Source organism: Neoarius graeffei, chromosome 16 (genome assembly GCF_027579695.1).
Source record: "Neoarius graeffei isolate fNeoGra1 chromosome 16, fNeoGra1.pri, whole genome shotgun sequence".
Classification (NCBI taxonomy): Eukaryota; Metazoa; Chordata; class Actinopteri; order Siluriformes; family Ariidae; genus Neoarius; species Neoarius graeffei.
The window spans coordinates 59,773,767-59,793,202 of record NC_083584.1 but is presented as its reverse complement, the minus strand read 5'-3'; the positions used below and the strand labels follow the sequence as shown (position 1 = coordinate 59,793,202).

At 40.2% G+C, this 19,436-nt stretch overlaps 2 protein-coding genes across 4 annotated transcripts in view; one reads left to right on the top strand and one right to left on the bottom strand.

Annotated features, from left to right (window-relative positions):
• Positions 1-5,755, bottom strand: part of col4a3 (collagen, type IV, alpha 3) — a 99,851-nt gene extending 94,096 nt beyond the window's left edge. The window contains exon 1 of the mRNA XM_060942273.1: positions 5,250-5,755. Coding sequence (XP_060798256.1) covers positions 5,250-5,309 — 60 coding nt within the window. The 5' untranslated portion in view covers positions 5,310-5,755. The remainder of the gene's footprint in view (positions 1-5,249) is intronic.
• The window catches only part of col4a4 (collagen, type IV, alpha 4), a 144,091-nt gene continuing 129,598 nt past the window's right edge, over positions 4,944-19,436 (top strand). The window contains exons 1-3 of one of the 3 annotated variants that reach the window (XM_060943292.1): positions 4,944-5,970; positions 12,422-12,561; positions 13,093-13,135. In XM_060943292.1, coding sequence (XP_060799275.1) covers positions 12,530-12,561; positions 13,093-13,135 — 75 coding nt within the window. In that variant the 5' untranslated portion in view covers positions 4,944-5,970; positions 12,422-12,529. Of the gene's footprint in view, positions 5,971-12,330; positions 12,562-13,092; positions 13,136-19,436 lie in introns of all 3 variants that reach the window. The other 2 variants (XM_060943294.1, XM_060943293.1) reach the window with 2 other exon arrangements.

Genomic DNA, 19,436 nt, shown 5'->3' with positions numbered 1-19,436 from the left:
CACAAAACTTGACAGGATTCTTTGTTATATGTCAGTAATACCCATATTGCAATTTTGTTCAATTCAGTCGCATTTTACCAGAGTTATGGCACAGTTGCCAGTGGGGGATATTGTGCTCTCAGAGCACTCTTGTTCAAACAGTGGTGCTCATGATTGGTTGCATGGATCTGCATGAACATTGAAAGCAATGTTTTGGACAAGATTCCAAGGATGTTTTGGGCGTGGTCATCCAGATGGGGTGTGGCTAAATGCAAATCTCAGGAACTGGTAGTGATATATATATATATATATATATATATATATATATATATATATATATATATATAAGAATACCAAATTTCAAAGTGAATTTAAATATCAAGCTAAATTTCACAAAGTAATAACTAGAAATGTAGTAGTTTTAAAAGCTCTTAAAAACCAACTGAATTAATAAAGATTTTCACTCTTATCCTTTGTGGCACAGTTTCTTCGTAGAAGCCACTGTTGTAGAGCTACTGGTTGAATTATAGCTTATGCTGTGATTATGGATGGACCTGTAGTTTTTCGAACACAAAACAAGTTGTAAACCTTCATCTGCTGATGCCACAGTGTGGACACATCATCAGTGGGTTCATCAGGTGTTTTGGGTCTTTCAACATCATATACTCTCCTCCAGGTGACCCCACCGGGGTTGATCAGACCCCAGCGTGTGTCCAGACAGCTCTAGCTACTCTATCCCCATGACTCTCCTTTTTTGAACCACAACCAGCTTGAGGCTCTCTCAGCTGCTTGGTGGTGCTGTGGATGGCTCTCCTCTTCCTCTCACTGTCGATGGCCAAACTACTGAAGGCTCTGGCCAGAGAAAAGGCCACCAGTAGTTTTTGCACTGAAGGTGAAAGGAAGAGCAGAGCCAAGAAACAACATTTATAATATTGACTCTGAGCGTAAAAATAAGCTTGCGTTACCATGGTTATGTTAGCATGGCTTCACAGTGGAGGTAGTGCGGATCCATGGCACAACTAGAGTAGAGACCTGAGAAGGGAGTCCATTTATAAGCTCCACCTCTGCTGTAGCTTTTAGGAGGTGGGGCTTGTGTACATTCTCACAGACAGGAGGCGAGGCCAAGGAGTAATCAAATTATTGTAATATTATTGCACTTCATTTTGGAACCACGAGAGCACCAATTTAACCACCCGAAAGATTCTTCACATCTCACTGCATTGTTTTTTTTTACTCCTGCCAGACATTCGTTTATCAGCTAATCCTCAGACAGATGGCACGAGACAGACTGAAAGGAAAGTGTGCAAGGTGCAAGGTTGGAGTTACACTTCAACAATGCCATCCTTCGTCAGCCCTCCCCATGCACACTCCCACACACATCTGTCCACCAACAACACCAGCTACCATCGACTTTGACTTCCTGCAGTTGGCATGCCAGGGTTCGGTCAGAGCTTTTCGACTGAATAAACCACACAGAAAGAAAAACTCGGCATAAAACGCATGTCAGTGTTCAGAGAACACCTCCAAGTCAACAGCCACACCGAGACAATGAAATGAACAGGGTGAGATTAGAAGATTAACAGCAAAATATGAGATGGAGGTGAAAGGAGATGAGAAAATACAAGCCAAGTTAAAGTTTGAATTACGATTTTTGTAATTGTATGTTAAATAATACATGGTAAAGTGGAAAAAATAAATAAATAAATAAATAAATAAATAAATAAACCACTGGCTTGATTTGCCTTTGAAGGTATGGCATTTCTTTCACTCCTACAAAAGACAGAAGTGACTTGTGAGTTGTTAATGTGAACATAGGGTTAGCCAGTATAGTTATGCTTAAGCTTACTGGATGGTTGTGAGTTTAAATCCAAAGATTTCCAGAGAATGTCACTGTGGTGTGAATTTGATAGTCACTCTTGATCAGTGGTGTAGTGGAGATTTTTAAAGTGGGGGTACGCGATTCGTGACGTCATCGATTTGATATCATGTCAGAAGCGGTAGCCTTTGTTTGGTCACCTATGTTTGGTATGAATGATTTGTATAAATGTTACGTTCTTTTAACAACACAAGAGGGCACAAGAAGACACTTTTTTTTCAGACATTTTTATGTGTGCAATTTTCATTCGTGTTTGTCAGTACAGCCCAACTGTTATGGCGAAAAGCCGCGGTTTATTTTGTCTCCAATAAATATGCCGAAATGGCTAAAGAGGAACAAATTCGCCTTCTCCTTCCGAATGCATCGTCGTAGACAGCACCACTCTGCTGCTGGAACTCAACATAAACCTTGCATAGGTTTAACATGGACTATCAGGCGTGAAGCCAAAATATTGGAAATTATGATACACAAACACCTTTGTTCATGTTCGATTCATGTTCATTTGAGCCGAGCTGCATTCGGAATTCGATATTTTAACTAGCCTACTTACTGCCGTGGCAACAGCTACAGCCAGTGTTGCCAGATTGGGCGGTTTTAAGTGGAATTTGGAGGATTTGAACATGTTTTGGGCTGGAAAACGTCAGCAGTATCTGGCAACACTGGCTACAGCATGTGTCCAGAAGTTCAAAAAAAGTCACGTCACTCACTCACATCGCATACAAACCAGCAATGGGCTGAAATTTATTATAAAAGGCACCAATCGAATAAATCAAGCATTTAGTCTGGCGCGATTGAGGCACCTGCGTATACAAAATACATGACATGCAGCCATTGGGTTAAGCCCTACCATGCACTCCTTCTTAAAGACTTGAGTATTTCTTTCAATTTATTGTCATTTCACATTTTTGGATGTACAACAAAACACTAAACAGGAAGGCCACAAAGATTATGAATTTCAAATCATATATATAATACAGTATGTGGTGAAATTATCCGCGTAAGGATGACCAGGCAGGCGATTATATCAGTTCTGTTGCCCTCTCGGTGCTGCTACCATGAACGCCCGGAAATCACACACACACACACACACACACACACACACACACACACACACACACAGAGAGAGAGAGAGAGAGAGAGAGAGAGACCCTACTGTTATTATTAGGCTATTCAAAATCATAGGCCTATACTGAGCAAAAATCGCATTAGAACTTCAAAGATCATAAAGCATTAAACCGACAGATGGCGGAGTCAACCGTTTACATAATTCTAATATCTCGGCTGCGTTTAGAATGCATTCTACTTTGCGTCGCTACGTTTTACGTAACGTTCGATTGGGGGGGCATTGATGATGAGCACAAAGGCACGTGTCACTTACTGTAGAGCGTACTCAGGCCATCATTGAATGACAGGTTTTTTTTTTAATCTCACCTCGGGAGAAGTGGGTGGACGGCGTACCCCCGCGTACCACGCCCACTACACCCCTGCTCTTGATAAAACTGAATAAAAGCACTGTATCATTTGGAAAAGTTGTCCAGTCAGGTAGGGGGTAGGGTATAAAAGCATGCTACGGTATGAATTTAAGGTTTAAAGGGGTCACAGCTTTCATAGCTAGCATTGCCAGACATCAGCAATAAATATCCAGCAGTTTAACAGTTGTGTTCTGCTCAGACTTTATATTGAGGTTAAGTGCATTACAGAGGCACCCAGAAGGCATCAAGTGGGATGAAATGCATACGACGATTCCACTACAACCACAAAACAGACGTCCGTGTCATCTGTAGCACTCTCTGCGGTTTCAAGTGGTGCCTGTAAATGTTTTATGGCTCGTGTGTCTGCTGAACTCAGGAAGCGTGAGTTTAAACAAGTCATGCCTTCTAACAAATCACCTGCAACAGTCAGGCATGAAAATGATCAATGTGTCAAATGATGCGTTAGATTCTGTCATTCTTTCTTTTTCAGTTTGTACTTTGTTTCTTAACATTGCTATGATAATATGCAAATTGTCCCCGAGATTGAAACTCATGTGAAAGTTTATTCACCAGAACTGACTGAGATCCATTCCATCTAAAAATAGCTGCGTCAAAATCAAACAAAGTCGAGTTTCAAGAAGCTCAAGGAAATTAAGTGTTGAACACAGAACATGAAGGCATTTTTGTGTCAAATCTGCAAACCTGGTTATTTATATTTGTCAGAAATGTCAACTTGTTTCGCAGCTTCCGTTGTATAAATCCTTGAGACCTCAGGAAAAAATTGTGGACCTCGACGAGTCCGATTTCTCCTTAAAGTGCATATCACGGGTAAATTCAGGAGCAAGATCAATGTAATTCTCCTATTTTTTATATTAAACTTTGGTCAAATATCTGTCACATTTTGCAGTTTGTGCAATTTTTTTTCCCTTGCACAATACCGGAAAAATTCAGTTGAAATCAAGCCATTTGAGGCGAATTGGTCCGCCTCTGAAAAAACTTGGCATTTGGATTTCCCGGCAAACATTGATTTTCGTGATGTCGCGTGTGGGACGTCTCCTTCTGAATCCTACGTCAGCGCTGGTTTGTTTATGAGAAAATGACCTGGTGGTTTTCTGCAAATTTCTTCAACGTTATCACGTAATTATTAAAATGGTTAACAGATGTATCGTAGGAGGGTGTAGCAACACCAATCTTGATGGGATTAGCACTCATCGTTTCCCAAAAGACCGGATAACGAGAGAGAAATGGGAGTGCTTGGTCTACACAGGCTGTGCACTGAAACCGTGCAAAGCTTGCGCAGCCTGCTGGCGCTTCCGCAGGTGACGTCACGAATCTGGCTCCAGACTCCCTTGGGATTTTTCCAGCCGCGTTATTTTGTTATTTTATTTCTTTCTGCTGTAGACAGATGGCCTTGTGCAAAATTACCCTTCTGGATGAGTGTGTATATATAAAGGGACATACTTTCATATAAAAAAAACACCCCCGAAATTAGTGCAGAATATGCACTTTAAGAGGAATTGCCAAACAGCTGAAGGTGTCACATGCGATAGCCTTTGAATCAGACATATCCGAGCTCTGAAGCATGGGGGTGGCAGCATCGAGGACTGATGCGACTCAGAAAAACCGATGGCATCATGAAATACTGAATCGATTCCTCAAGACATCAACCAGAAAGTTTGGGTCTTCCAGCTGGACAGTGAGCCCAAGGCTGGAACAAAATGGCTTCAAGGCAAGAAAGTGAAAGTGATGGATGGAGTGGCATCACAAAGCTGACCTGAACAGACTGAACTGAAAATGCACTTCCAGAGTGCACGGAGACGTTTGTAGTCGGAGGAATCAAATGATGTCATGCTTGTTTACAAATCACATAAAGCTCGGTGAAAACGTGATCACTTGAACCGAACACTCACTGTGCGACTCACCTCGGTGTGCGCGAGCGTCACCAATCCGAGGAGTGATATTCCCAAGAGTGTCGCGCGCATCTGAGCGGCTCAGGACGTCTATCCTGCTGCGCGTGACGCCGCTCCAGGGTGAACGCGCTTTCCTCAACCCAAAGATCAGACCAGATCAGACCAGACCAGATCAGATCAGACCAGACCAGATCAGACCAGACCAGACCAGATCAGACCAGACCAGACCAGACCAGACCAGATCAGACCAGACCAGACCAGACCAGATCAGACCAGACCAGATCAGACCAGACCAGACCAGATCAGACCAGACCAGACCAGATCAGATCAGACCGGGCGCGAGCGCAGAGATGTCCGGATGATTACGCGTTACGCGTTACGCGTTGCTCTTGTCGTGCGCGTGTTGCGCGTATTCCCAAACGCAACCTGCAAAAGTAGAGAAATACCGAGTAGTGGGAATGAACATTAAAACTTCTCCACGGGTTGTTCTGGATGGAGAAAACGGCTTGCCTTGACACTTTAAGGGGCTGGAGTAGGGGTTGTGTTTCTGTGCTTAGCAACGAGTCTGGACAGGCTGGGACTTCTTCTGCGTCACAGAGTTGATGGGCGACTCTTTCTCCAAGTGTACTTTTAGGCGACAGGTCCACGCTTGGAGCGCGCGCCTTCGCCTTTCAATGCGCATTCAATCCGGAGGTGATGTGAAATCCGCGTGGCGCACAGGAGCACAACTCGGGTAATTATTATTATTATTATTATTATTATTGCTTCATCATCAGTCGTCTGATTCCTGAATGCGTCACATGATCAAAACTTAATCCCCATCAATCTGCTTTCTTTTTCCCCACCTCCATGTCACCATTCTGTTTATTTTGACCTCAAACTAAAGTTAAAGATCTCTGTTCTTTATTAGGGTGCATCAGTTGCCTCCTTAAAAATGAAAAGTTCCTCCGATCATGATGCATTTTTGTTTTTATGTTCCTTTTGGGAAGAAAACACACTGGGTGAAATATTTTGACAAAATTCAAAAGTGTAATGGTAGCACCAGGAGCTCAAAGTTATGGAAAAAGCTGCTATTTTATGACTTTTAGGACAAAATTTTGATCACTTTTCATGAAACATTATGGCACTTTATAGAGTATACCAAATATCTTAGATCCACATTTTTAGTCCATATTCTAAATATATTATCAAGCACAGTTTGAGTTTTAGCTGTTCATTGAATCATTGTTCAACTACTTTTAAACAATACACATGTATTATGAATCACATTAATGCTTCTCAGTCCCTTGCAAAGGTTCTTAACATGATCTCTGTCTCACAAGAAATCAATAAATGGAGTCCAACATTGTGAATCAAATCTTACGCGAAAATATAAAATAAGCGTTTTTTGGCAAAAAAAAAAAAAAAAAATGAACCTCATGGTGCCACCATTAGACTTTTGAATATGGTCAAAAATTTTACAGGATGTCTTTATTGGTGAAAAGGAACACCCAAACAAACATGCATCAGATTTTATGAAAGTGAGGGCAACTGATGCACCCTAATATATATTTAGGGTGCATCGGTTGCCCCCTAAAAATGAAAAGTTCCTCCAATCATGATGCATTTTTGTTTTTCTGTTCCTTTTGGTAAGAAAACACACTGGGTGAAATATTTTGACAAAATTCAAAAGTTTAATGGTGGCACCAGGAGCTCAAAGTTATGGAAAAAGCTGCTATTTTATGACTTTTAGGACAAAATTTTGATCACTTTTCATGAAACATTATGGCACTTTATAGAGTATAGACTACCAAATATCTTAGATCCACATTTTTAGTACATATTCTAAATATATTATCAAGCACAGTTTGAGTTTTAGCTGTTCATTGAATCATTGTTCAACTACTTTTAAACAATACACATGTATTATGAATCACATTAATGCTTCTCAGTCCCTTGCAAAGGTTCTTAACATGATCTCTGGCTCACAAGAAATCAATAAATGGAGTCCAACATTGTGAATCAAATCTTACGCGAAAATATAAAATAAGCGTTTTTTGGCAAAAAAAAAAAAAAAAAATGAACCTCATGGTGCCACCATTAGACTTTTGAATATGGTCAAAAATTTTACAGGATGTCTTTATTGGTGAAAAGGAACACCCAAACAAACATGCATCAGATTTTATGAAAGTGAGGGCAACTGATGCACCCTAATATATATTTAGGGTGCATCGGTTGCCCCCTAAAAATGAAAAGTTCCTCCAATCATGATGCATTTTTGTTTTTATGTTCCTTTTGGTAAGAAAACACACTGGGTGAAATATTTTGACAAAATTCAAAAGTTTAATGGTGGCACCAGGAGCTCAAAGTTATGGAAAAAGCTGCTATTTTATGACTTTTAGGACAAAATTTTGATCACTTTTCATGAAACATTATGGCACTTTATAGAGTATAGACTACCAAATATCTTAGATCCACATTTTTAGTCCATATTCTAAATATATTATCAAGCACAGTTTGAGTTTTAGCTGTTCATTGAATCATTGTTCAACTACTTTTAAACAATACACATATATTATGAATCACATTAATGCTTCTCAATCCCTTGCAAAGGTTCTTAACATGATCTCTGGGGCACAAGAAATCAATAAATGGAGTCCAACATTGTGAATCAAACCTTACGCGAAAACATAAAATAAGCGTTTTTTGGCAAAAAAAAAAAAAAAAAAAGAACCTCATGGTGCCACCATTAGACTTTTGAATACGGTCAAAAAATTTTACAGGATGTCTTTATTGGTGAAAAGGAACACCCAAACAAACATGCATCAGATTTTATGAAAGTGAGGGCAACTGATGCACCCTAATATATACACTTCATAAACTGCCCTGTACCCAAATAAATGATACTAACTTATAATTAACTCTATAAACCGAGGTGTTGCATTCAGAACGCGTGTTTTACGCATTTGGAGCTTCTGATGAACAACCCACGAGTTCCTCTTCATCGAAGGCGTGAAAACAAACAACTCTACTGACAACAGAGTTTTCCTACAACCCTGCTATACACAGCTTGGTTTGACGAGCTACCAGTTACCAAAACACATCCTGAGCTGGTCATACTGGTATATTTGCTTCTAGTATTTTTCAGTTTGTGTATTATTTAAAGGTGCTGACTGCAGTCATCTGATTTTTTAATTTATTTATTTTTATTGTGCATGGCATTTTCCTATGTCTCGCAAGAACAATATCATGTGCATGAGATGTGATCATTTTGATGTCCTTAGGGTCGCTTTTCTACATTTTGGGACCATTTTTGTACCAGGTAAACAGTGTGACCCTACGGAAACAGCTGAATGCAGCTTTAACTAATTAGTATAACTATGGAACTGCAGGGTGGAACGGTGGTGTAGTGGTTAGCGCTGTCGCCTCACAGCAAGAATGTCCTGGGTTTGAGCCCAGTAGCCGATGGGAGCCTTTCTGTGCGGAGTTTGCATGTTCTCCCTGTGTCTGCGTGGGTTTCCTCCGGGTGCTCCGGTTTCCCCCACAGTTCAAAGACATGCAGGTTAGGCTAATTGGTGGCTCTAAATTGACTGTGAGTGTGAATGTGAATGGTTGTTTGTCTCAATGTGTCAGGCTTGTGTACCCTGCCTCTCGCCCATAGTCAGCTGGGATAGGCTCCAGCTTGCCTGCGACCCTGCACAGGTTAAGTGGTTACGGATAATGGATGAATGGAACTGCGTCACATCAAGATGACGATATGCAAAAAATATTGTGACTCTGCATCAACTTTGGAGAATTTTGAGTCACAGGGATGTAATTTGTGGTCGATATTCACGAATATATCTTTTTAGAGCCGTGAAACAAAAGACGAATAGATCTTTTCTCTGTTCCTGCTTTTGTGTTCTCGTTTCTTTCTCTGTAAGATCAAAACATTAGGTGTACAACTCCATACTCGCTATTGTGGATTCAAGCCCATGCATTCGAAGGCAAGATAGCTAAGCACTAGCTAGAATGATTTATTTATCTGTCCAGAAAAATGACACGTCATCTAACCTTGCTCTATCTTGCAATTGCACTCACTAGACAGGTTTTCCTTTTCTTTTCCGTTGGCTTCTAGCTGGCAGGAGAGCGGAGTCCGCCATGTTTGCCCACGCTGACTTGTTTTGTTTAAAAGTAGGTCAAACACGCCCCATGGTGGTCACGTGATATTGTTGCTCAGTTGCTTCGACGATCTACAGAATTGTAAAATGTGGGACATTTTTTATCTCGGCAAAACATTCACACATAGGATACATGGTATGTGCAACAGCAAAACATCTTGAAATTCCAACACCAACAGCAATAGAACATTTTGCCCAGAATTCAACTTTGCAGTCAGAACCTTTAACTAAATTGATCAGTAAATGTTTTTGATTTTTTTAAACAACTTATCTATGAATATATGATGTCGCATTTGCATCTTTAATTACAATGACGCCCCACCTGGCATGGTGAGAACATGGTCCACCAGTTCGACCAGCTGTATGTAGCTGGATCCTTCAGCAGGGAAATATACATCTTTTTATCCACCAGTTTTTTTTCCAGTAAACTAAACTAATTCAACGTTTCAAGAGTGCTCATAATCCCTATAACCACACTGTGGATCACTCCGCTCGTCTAAAATTCCACAGTCCAAACCCATTACCACACTAGTGTTCATGATATCATTACGGATGTGGCAAATTATACCTTTCAGGAATATAACTTTTGGCTTAAAATATGAAAGCTCATCAGTTGACAATAAAAAATGAAGATGGGATGCTAATTTCACCAGAAGCACCTTTAACGGGAATGTTCAAATCAGCGTAACATAGCTAGCCAGCTAGCTTTCATGCTGTAAAGTGAGCGTGCCTTCTTCAGGATCTTTTCCACTAGTGAAGGAAAAATAAACAGAAAATTCAGTCTGAATTGTGTCTGAAATGTCACTCATTCTATATTAATTAATGATTACCTATATACGGTGAATCACAGCCATGCTGATATTCAGTATAACTGCACACCTGCTTGTGCAATATTGCTTAATTATAATAAAGGTAATTATGTTACTATTATACTATAATTTCCAGAGTGCAGCACCTGAACTGAAGTGTGATGACATGGGACAGTTATAATCTCAAGTACAACCCACACAAAAACAGAATGTGAAGATTTGCAAATCATGGAAACCCCATATTTCACTGAAAATAGTACAAAGGCAACATATCAAATGTTGAAACTGAAACTGAGAAATTGTATTGTTTTTTGAAAAATATATGTTCATTTTGAATTTGATGTCAGTAAAGTTGGGACGGGGCAACAAAAGACTGAAAGTTGTGTAATGTTAAAAGAAAACTAAATTGGTTAATTGGCAACAGGTCAGTAGCATGATTGGGTATAAAAAGAGCATCCCAGAGAGGCGGAGTCTCTCAGAAGTAAAGATGGGGAGGGGTTCACTGCTCTGTGAAAGACTGCGTGGGCAAACAGTGCAACAATTTAAGAATAACGTTCCTCAGTGTAAAACTGCAAAGAATTTGGGGATCACATCATCTATGGTCCATAACATCATTAAAAGATTCAGAGAATCTGGAGAAATCTCTGTATGCAAGAGACAAGGCTGAAAACTGACATTGGATGCCTGTGAACTTCAGGCCCTCAGGCAACACTGCATTAAAAGCAGACATGTGTCTGTAGCGGAAATCATTGTATGGGCTCAGGAACACAAAAAAACCATCTGTGAAAACAGTTCATTACTACAGCCATAAATACAAGTTAAAACCAGAGATAAACAATATCCAGAAACACCGCCACCTTCTCTGGGCCTGAGCTCTTTTACGATGGACTGAGGCGAAGTGGAAAATTGTCCCGAGGTCTGACGAATCAAAAGTAGAAATTCTTTTTAGAAATCATGGACACCACATCCTCCAGGCTAAAAAGGAGAGGGACCATCCGGGTTGCTATCAGTGCACAGTTCAAAATCCAGCATCTGTGATGGTATGAGGGTGCATTAGTGCACATGACATGGGCAGCTTGTACATCTGGGAAGGCGTCATTTATGCTGAATGATATATACATATTTCAGAGCAATATGCTGCCATCCAGACAAAATCTTTTTCAGAGAAGGCCTTCCTTCTGGGCGGCACGGTGGTGTAGTGGTTAGCGCTGTCGCCTCACAGCAAGAAGGTCCTGGGTTCAAGCCCCGGGGCCGGCGAGGGCCTTTCTGTGTGGAGTTTGCATGTTCTCCCCGTGTCCGCGTGGGTTTCCTCCGGGTGCTCCGGTTTCCCCCACAGTCCAAAGACATGCAGGTTAGGTTGACTGGTGACTCTAAATTGACCGTAGGTGTGAGTGTGAATGGTTGTCTGTGTCTATGTGTCAGCCCTGTGATGACCTGGCGACTTGTCCAGGGTGTACCCCGCCTTTCGCCCGTAGTCAGCTGGGATAGGCTCCAGCTTGCCTGCGACCCTGTAGAAGGATAAAGCGGCTAGAGATAATGAGATGAGATGAGAAGGCCTTCCTTCTTTCAGCAAGACAATGCCAAACTGCTTTCTGCATGTATTAATACATATATAACTGCATGGCTCTGTAGCGAAAGAGTCCAGGTGCGAAACTGGCCTGCCTGCAGTCCAGACCTGTCTCACATTTTAAACATTTGGCGCATTATGAAACGCAAAATACAACAAAGGAGACCCTGAGCTGTTGAGCAACTGAAATTGTATATCAGGCAAGAATAGGACAACATTTCTCTTTCAAAACTACAGCAGTTGGTCTCCTCAGTTCCCAAACATTTACAGAGTGTTGTTAAAAGTAGAGGTGATGCAACACAGTGGTAAACATGCCCCTGTCCCAACTTTTCTGAAATGTCTTGCTGACATTGAATTCAAAATGAGCATATATTTTTCAAAGCACAATAAAATTTCTCAGTTTCAACATTTGATATGTTGTCTTTGTACTATTTTCAATAGGGTTTCCATGATTTGCAAATTATCGCATTGTTTTTATTTACAGTTTACACAGTGTCCCAACTTTTTTGGAATTGGGGTTGTATATCAGTAGATCAAGATGTCAAATATCATTATTAGTTATGTCTTTTCTTGGTCAGTCAATTCAGGTTTCCATGCAGGCTCGAAGACCCCACCCTGATTTCTCCAACTGTGAATATTCTGTTGATCCTGTACTACCTTTGCCATCAGGAGCATCACTCAGAAGGGTCAGAGGTTGAGATTTGGCTCCACCAGTCATTGGCTCACAGAGACTGAGGGCAAATCTCGAACCAGAGCAGGCCTTGAGTGGTGGGTGAGATGACACGCCCCCACCGGATCGCCTCACTCTGGTGAGAGTTCACTTTCTTGGGGTAATTCGACTAATTTTTGCAAAACTCCAGGTACATAAAATCCGGATGAAAGCAACAACATGACTGAATGGTGATGACAGTTATCTTTTCATGCTTAATTTTTACTGATAAGTGCTTATGTTGTTTTGTTTCACACTGGCACTTCATGGTACGCCCACATAACGTTTGACCAGTCCCGCCCTCTGGAGCAGTTATTACTTTTCATTGGTCAGACATTAATTAGCTTGTGAAATACATCACTGGGTCTGTGTTTGTACTGGTTTAAATTTTTCAGTAGCAGTTTTCCAACACTTTTATACATGCTGGATGACTAGACATAATAAAAACTATAGAATTATGCACTTTAGAGCTGGTAAGATGTAATTCTTACATGCCAATATGTGATGTGCATTGTTAGTCAGATGGGTTCTTCATTAATTGCCCAACTATTTTCTTATATTTGTCTTTTGGTTAGTTTTGTGTCTGTATTTATTTATTTAGCTCACACTCATTTTGACCGTTTCCTTTCAGGTGGCTTTTACTGATACACGCATACAGACAGGGCATTCAAATGGTAAGTCGCTTACTTTTAAAGGAAAACTCCACCCTGAAAGGGCAGGGCTATGTCATGCTATACTATATATATTACAAGTTATGGTGGAGACTCAGCTCAGCTCAGATCTACAAGATGACAGTGGTGTTGACTGTGGTATTAGTATGAAAGTTGATGCTTTGGAAGCTGATCTGTTTGAGCAGTGTGTGAGAGAGAGAGCGGGACAGGCTAAAGGAGTGCTAAAGCGCCCCTGCATCACTCTCTGTAGGTAGAAATGACGCAAGGGCTAATCAGCCGTGGTAGTCGAACAGGATTATGGGTAATGTAGGAAACCAAAGTGAAAATAGACTAACATTTTAATGAAAAGTTTGAGTTCAGAAGAAATCACTGACACCATTGAAAATCAGGTTCATTATAAAGATTTTTGTACAAGTCATTCAAGGTGGATTTGATTTTCACTTCCTCCACCTTACAGCTTATTACCGGTTCCTTGAAGTGTGGTCTAGAGTGATTCCTTTATAGAAGTAGAACTTTACAGAAGCAGGAGCTTATGTAATGCTGGTTGAATTTACAACTAAATGACTTCTCTAGGAAGGTGATAAGGTGTTTCAAGATTAAAGTGTTTTATTGCGTTGTGATTAAAAAAAAAAGTAGCAACCAGATTCCATCAGATACTGAAATGTAGGCCTCCTTTAGGGATTCAGTAGCATGAAACTTCCTTTGAACTTCAATGGAACATGATTTACGTGGGTTATGAAGACATGTGATCAAAAGATGAACTGCCTGTAGGCAATGCTTTTTGAGGTGCATACCGGTATTTGGAGGAAAGAGCCTCGAGAGATGTGTTTACATGAAATCTGCAGGACTGAGGTCGTCGTTTGGGCACTGTTGTTGTTCTTGTGTGTGTGTGTGTGTGCGCGTGTGCATATGCAAGAAATTGAACCCATCTGAGTCCAAATATCTTGATGTAGCTCTGAAAGTCTGCTTGTAGAGGTGCCGCAGCTGGTTACAGAACATTGGTTGTGAGGGAAGATCAGCAGATGGTGGCATTCTTTTTGGCAGCACTGATGGATATGCAATGCAGACAGTCCTTCTATCAGTATAAACAATATTGAATAGGCAGAGAGAACGACTTGGCTTCCAGTACATTCCTAGGCCATGCATTTTAGTGTGACTGTGTGTGTGTGTGTGTGTGTGTGTGTGTGTGTGTGTGTGTGTGGTATGCATCAGGTGCTGAACATAAAGCTGAACCAAAATCACTGGGTGTCAGAATACAGATGCTGTCAGGACACGCACGCGCGCACACACACACACACACAGTATAGTTAGCAATGTAATATATCTATATACAACCCCGATTCCAAAAAAGTTGGGACAAAGTACAAACTGTAAATAAAAACAGAATGCAATGATGTGGAAGTTTCAAAATTCCATATTTTATTCAGAATAGAACATAGATGACATATCAAATGTTTAAACTGAGAAAATGTATCATTTAAAGAGAAAAATTAGGTGATTTTAAATTTCATGACAACAACACACCTCAAAAAAGTTGGGACAAGGCCATGTTTCCCACTGTGAGACATCCCCTTTTCTCTTTACAACAGTCTGTAAACGTCTGGGGACTGAGGAGACAAGTTGCTCAAGTTTAGGGATAGGAATGTTAACCCATTCTTGTCTAATGTAGGATTCTAGTTGCTCAACTGTCTTAGGTCTTTTTTGTCGTATCTTCCGTTTTATGATGCGCCAAATGTTTTCTATGGGTGAAAGATCTGGACTGCAGGCTGGCCAGTTCAGTACCCGGACCCTTCTTCTACGCAGCCATGATGCTGTAATTGATGCAGTATGTGGTTTGGCATTGTCATGTTGGAAAACGCAAGGTCTTCCCTGAAAGAGGCGTCGTCTGGATGGGAGCATATGTTGCTCTAGAACCTGGATATACCTTTCACCATTGATGATGTCTTTCCAGATGTGTAAGCTGCCCATGCCACACGCACTAATGCAACCCCATACCATCAGAGATGCAGGCTTCTGAACTGAGCGCTGATAACAACTTGGGTCGTCCTTCTCCTCTTTAGTCTGAATGACACGGCGTCCCTGATTTCCATAAAGAACTTCAAATTTTGATTCGTCTGACCACAGAACAGTTTTCCACTTTGCCACAGTCCATTTTAAATGAGCCTTGGCCCAGAGAAGACGTCTGCGCTTCTGGATCATGTTTAGATACGGCTTCTTCTTTGAACTATAGAGATTTAGCTGGCAACGACGGATGGCACGGTGAATTGTGTTCACAGATAATGTTCTCTGGAAATATTCCTGAGCCCATTTTGTGATTTCCAATACAGAAGCATGCCTGTATGTGATACAGTGCTGTCTAAGGGCCTGAAGATCACGGGCACCCAGTATGGTTTTCCGGCCTTGACCCTTACGCACAGAGATTCTTCCAGATTCTCTGAATCTTTTGATGATATTATGCACTGTAGATGATGATATGTTCAAACTCTTTGCAATTTTACACTGTCGAACTCCTTTCTGATATTGCTCCACTACTTGTCGGCGCAGAATTAGGGGGATTGGTGATCCTCTTCCCATCTTTACTTCTGAGAGCTGCTGCCACTCCAAGATGCTCTTTTTATACCCAGTCATGTTAATGACCTATTGCCAATTGACCTAATGAGTTGCAATTTGGTCCTCCAGCTGTTCCTTTTTTGTACCTTTAACTTTTCCAGCCTCTTATTGCCCCTGTCCCAACTTTTTTGAGATGTGTTGCTGTCATGAAATTTCAAATGAGCCAATATTTGGCATGAAATTTCAAAATGTCTCACTTTCGACATTTGATATGTTGTCTATGTTCTATTGTGAATACAATATCAGTTTTTGAGATTTGTAAGTTATTGCATTACGTTTTTATTTATAATTTGTACTTTGTCCCAACTTTTTTGGAATCGGGGTTGTATATTAAATAACCCAAAGGTGTCTGAATACTTATTTTCTCTCAGTGTATATAAATAAACTGATTCTAGGTTTATTTCTACCACTTGGTGCTTTGTAAATGTATGGTCAAAAGTGTGTGGAAATATATGCACAATTCTCAGTCACTGTGTTGATAAATTCAGTAATCTGCATTGAAAAGTTGCACACTACGTTAGGAACCAGCGCCAAAAGGGGTGCTTTAAAAAATACTCTGTTAGTCAATGTGCAGTGAATAAAATGAACATGCAATACATGCTGGACAGTTTCTTCATTCCGCTTTGCCTTGACTTCACCTCCCTCCCGTTCTAATCATCATCTTCATCTGATCATCTCTCTCTTTCCCACATCCCCCTGCTTTACCTGTAGACTCATTCCACAGAGCAAAACGAACAAGATACAGAGTAGACATAACTACAGACGAGCAGACACCGCATCTGCACGTATATATGCACATGTAGTATACACAACTACGCACACAGTTCTACACATGGTAACGTGCACATTCACACACACACACACACACACACACACAGTCGACATGTGATAACCCCGCCCACATCCACAGAGTACAAGTGCTCACTGAATTGTCTCATAAGGACAAAAAAAAGACAACAACCTGTAGTTGAAAAAGATAGCCATCTAATTATATCAGATATCCCTTAATTATTAGGCTTGTTAATTCTAAAAAGATAAGCATCGGAATCTACTACGATGCTGGGATGCAGTGCTGCTGCTGCTCGTCAAAATGGGGTCCTTTTTATTGTAATGACTACCATTTTCCCGGCGATAATGATGGAGAGAAGAAAAAAAACTTGCAATGACTGTACAAATGTACAATTTATAAAAATTAAATAAATTATTATTTTTGGAGACCCCATGAGAGATAAAGTATGCTGAGAGATAGCGTCTGGAGTGGTGACTCTATGAATAAATCAGAAATGCATGCGCACCACTCTTAACTCTTTCCTCCACACAAACACTCAAACAAAACAAGCAAAAAACCCATAATGGTCATAATATACATTTTTATGTCTACTCATCATCATGTCTGTATTTGTGTTCATTTGGGACAAACTGCTCAATCCGTATAATGAATTCGTATTCAGTTCTATCCTTACTTCTGGCAAATTTTGAGTATAAGCATGAGTACAAATAATTCAAAAGAAAAATGAAGGTGTTTAAAAGTTAGTATTTGAGATTTAAACCCTAATCACAATCACTGAAGCCCAACGAGCCAGCCCTGTACACCCAAGCCATGATGCTACCGCCATGATGCTACCTCCACCATGCTTCACAAATGAAATGTTATGTTTAGTCGCTTCTCTTTCTCCACATTTCCCTTCCTATCACATTGATAAAGATTTATCTTTGTCTCATCTGTCAATAAAGCTTTGCTCCAGACATGTTTTGGCTCATCTTTGTACTTCTTTGCAAATTACTGTCTGGTTCTTGTTCCTGTTCTTGGTGCAGATGAGAAGGTTCTTTGCTTGAATTATTCAGCAAATGATAAACCCTCTCACTTTCACCCCTGCACTATGGAGACTGTCTGTTGCTCCTTTGGATTTTTCCCCCCACAGATCTAACAATGTTAACTGCTTACTCCTCAGTAGTTTCTTTCTTTTTAACAATATTCCATAAGAAAATATATACTGGAAACAGATATTATTATTATTATTATCTCATCTCATCTCATTATCTCTAGCCGCTTTATCCTTCTACAGGGTCGCAGGCAAGCTGGAGCCATTATTATTATTATTATTATTATTATTATTAATTTTTCAAAAAGGCTCACATGGAATCTGTTTCAGACTAGAGGTTGGCATTGGGACTGTGAGACTGTGAGAAGTTTTTACTTTCATGGAGACCAACTTTCAGACATGAAGCTCACAATAGATCATGCTGACTAAAATTAAAGATGAATTCACATTCTTAGCAATCATCCTTAGTAGATTAGATTAGATTAGATTAGATTAGATAGAACTTTATTGATCCCTTTGGGAGGGTTCCCTCAGGGAAATTAAAAATCGCCTGGTCAAGGGTCGCAGTGGTTTAAATTAGGCTGCTAGTTTCTTTACATTTTTGGATCTCGAATGTTTCTATGAAATGTTCTGTTTCTCTGGAAAATTTATGTATTAAGCTTAAGGTTTGCTACATCCCATGCAGTGGTATACTGCAGTTTTTCCTTCAATTCTTCTTCAATTGGAAATGAGGCCGTCAGTGACGGCGTAGCTCACTCCAGCCCCATCTAGTCCAGAAGGAACAATCTAAAGTGGGCTGCCTGGCACAATAAATGTTGCAAGCTGTATACACAATATACAAGCTATATAAAGAAGCTATATCCACCCTAGGAATACCGACCTATTTGCCAGAAAGAATCCAAAATGGCAAGGAATTGATGGAGAAGAGGCGATTTTTGTTGAACTGCTTATTAAGGCTTAATTAGTCCATAACTTCATTAATAACTGTAATTAAGCAAATCTGGGTAGAAGTTATATGCACCCTTGGTATCCCTAACTTCATGCCAGAAAGAATCAAAATTGGTGAAGAATTGAGGGAGAAGAAGCGATTTGTGTGGAAAGTGCTCATTAGGGCTTAATTACTCCATATCTTCATTATTAATTGCAATTATGCAAATTTGGTTAGAAGCTATATGCACCCCAGGCAGACCTACCATCCTGCCAAAAAGAGTACAAATCAGTGAGGAATTGAGAGAGAAGAAGCAATTTTTGTGAAATGTGGACGATGCCGGAGGGACGACAGACAACACATGATGGCATAAGTTGTCAGCCGGATGAGCTAATAAACACAAGGTTTGAGACTTGAAATATTTTCAACAAAGACATTCAGTATATTGAATATTTATTATACTGCACTATTTCCAGGTCTCTGACTTACTACCTGTTACAAAGCACTAACACTGGAGACTCCTTCCATAAATCTTAAAAAAACATCCCCTTCAAGAAAACTTCACCACATCAATGATTATATGTTTTTTCTTTATTAAATAACAACATGATCTCTTTCAATCTGTTTATGGTGAGTCTTAGATTATGTGGAGTGTTCACTGTATTTTCAAGTCACTGTAACTTCCCTGAGTGGTTACTAGAAACATTAACATGGTAGAACGAGCGCGTTAAAATAAACCCGGGATTTGAATTACAATCGTCTCGACTGTCAGAACTGCTGTTCATGAGAATGTGAGGATTCAACAGTGTTGTACTATATGGATGTATACTGTGCAACCCCGATTCCAGAAAAGTTGGGACAAAGTGCAAATTGTAAATAAAAACGGAATGCAGTAATTTACAAATCTCAAAAACTGATATTGTATTCACAATAGAACATAGAT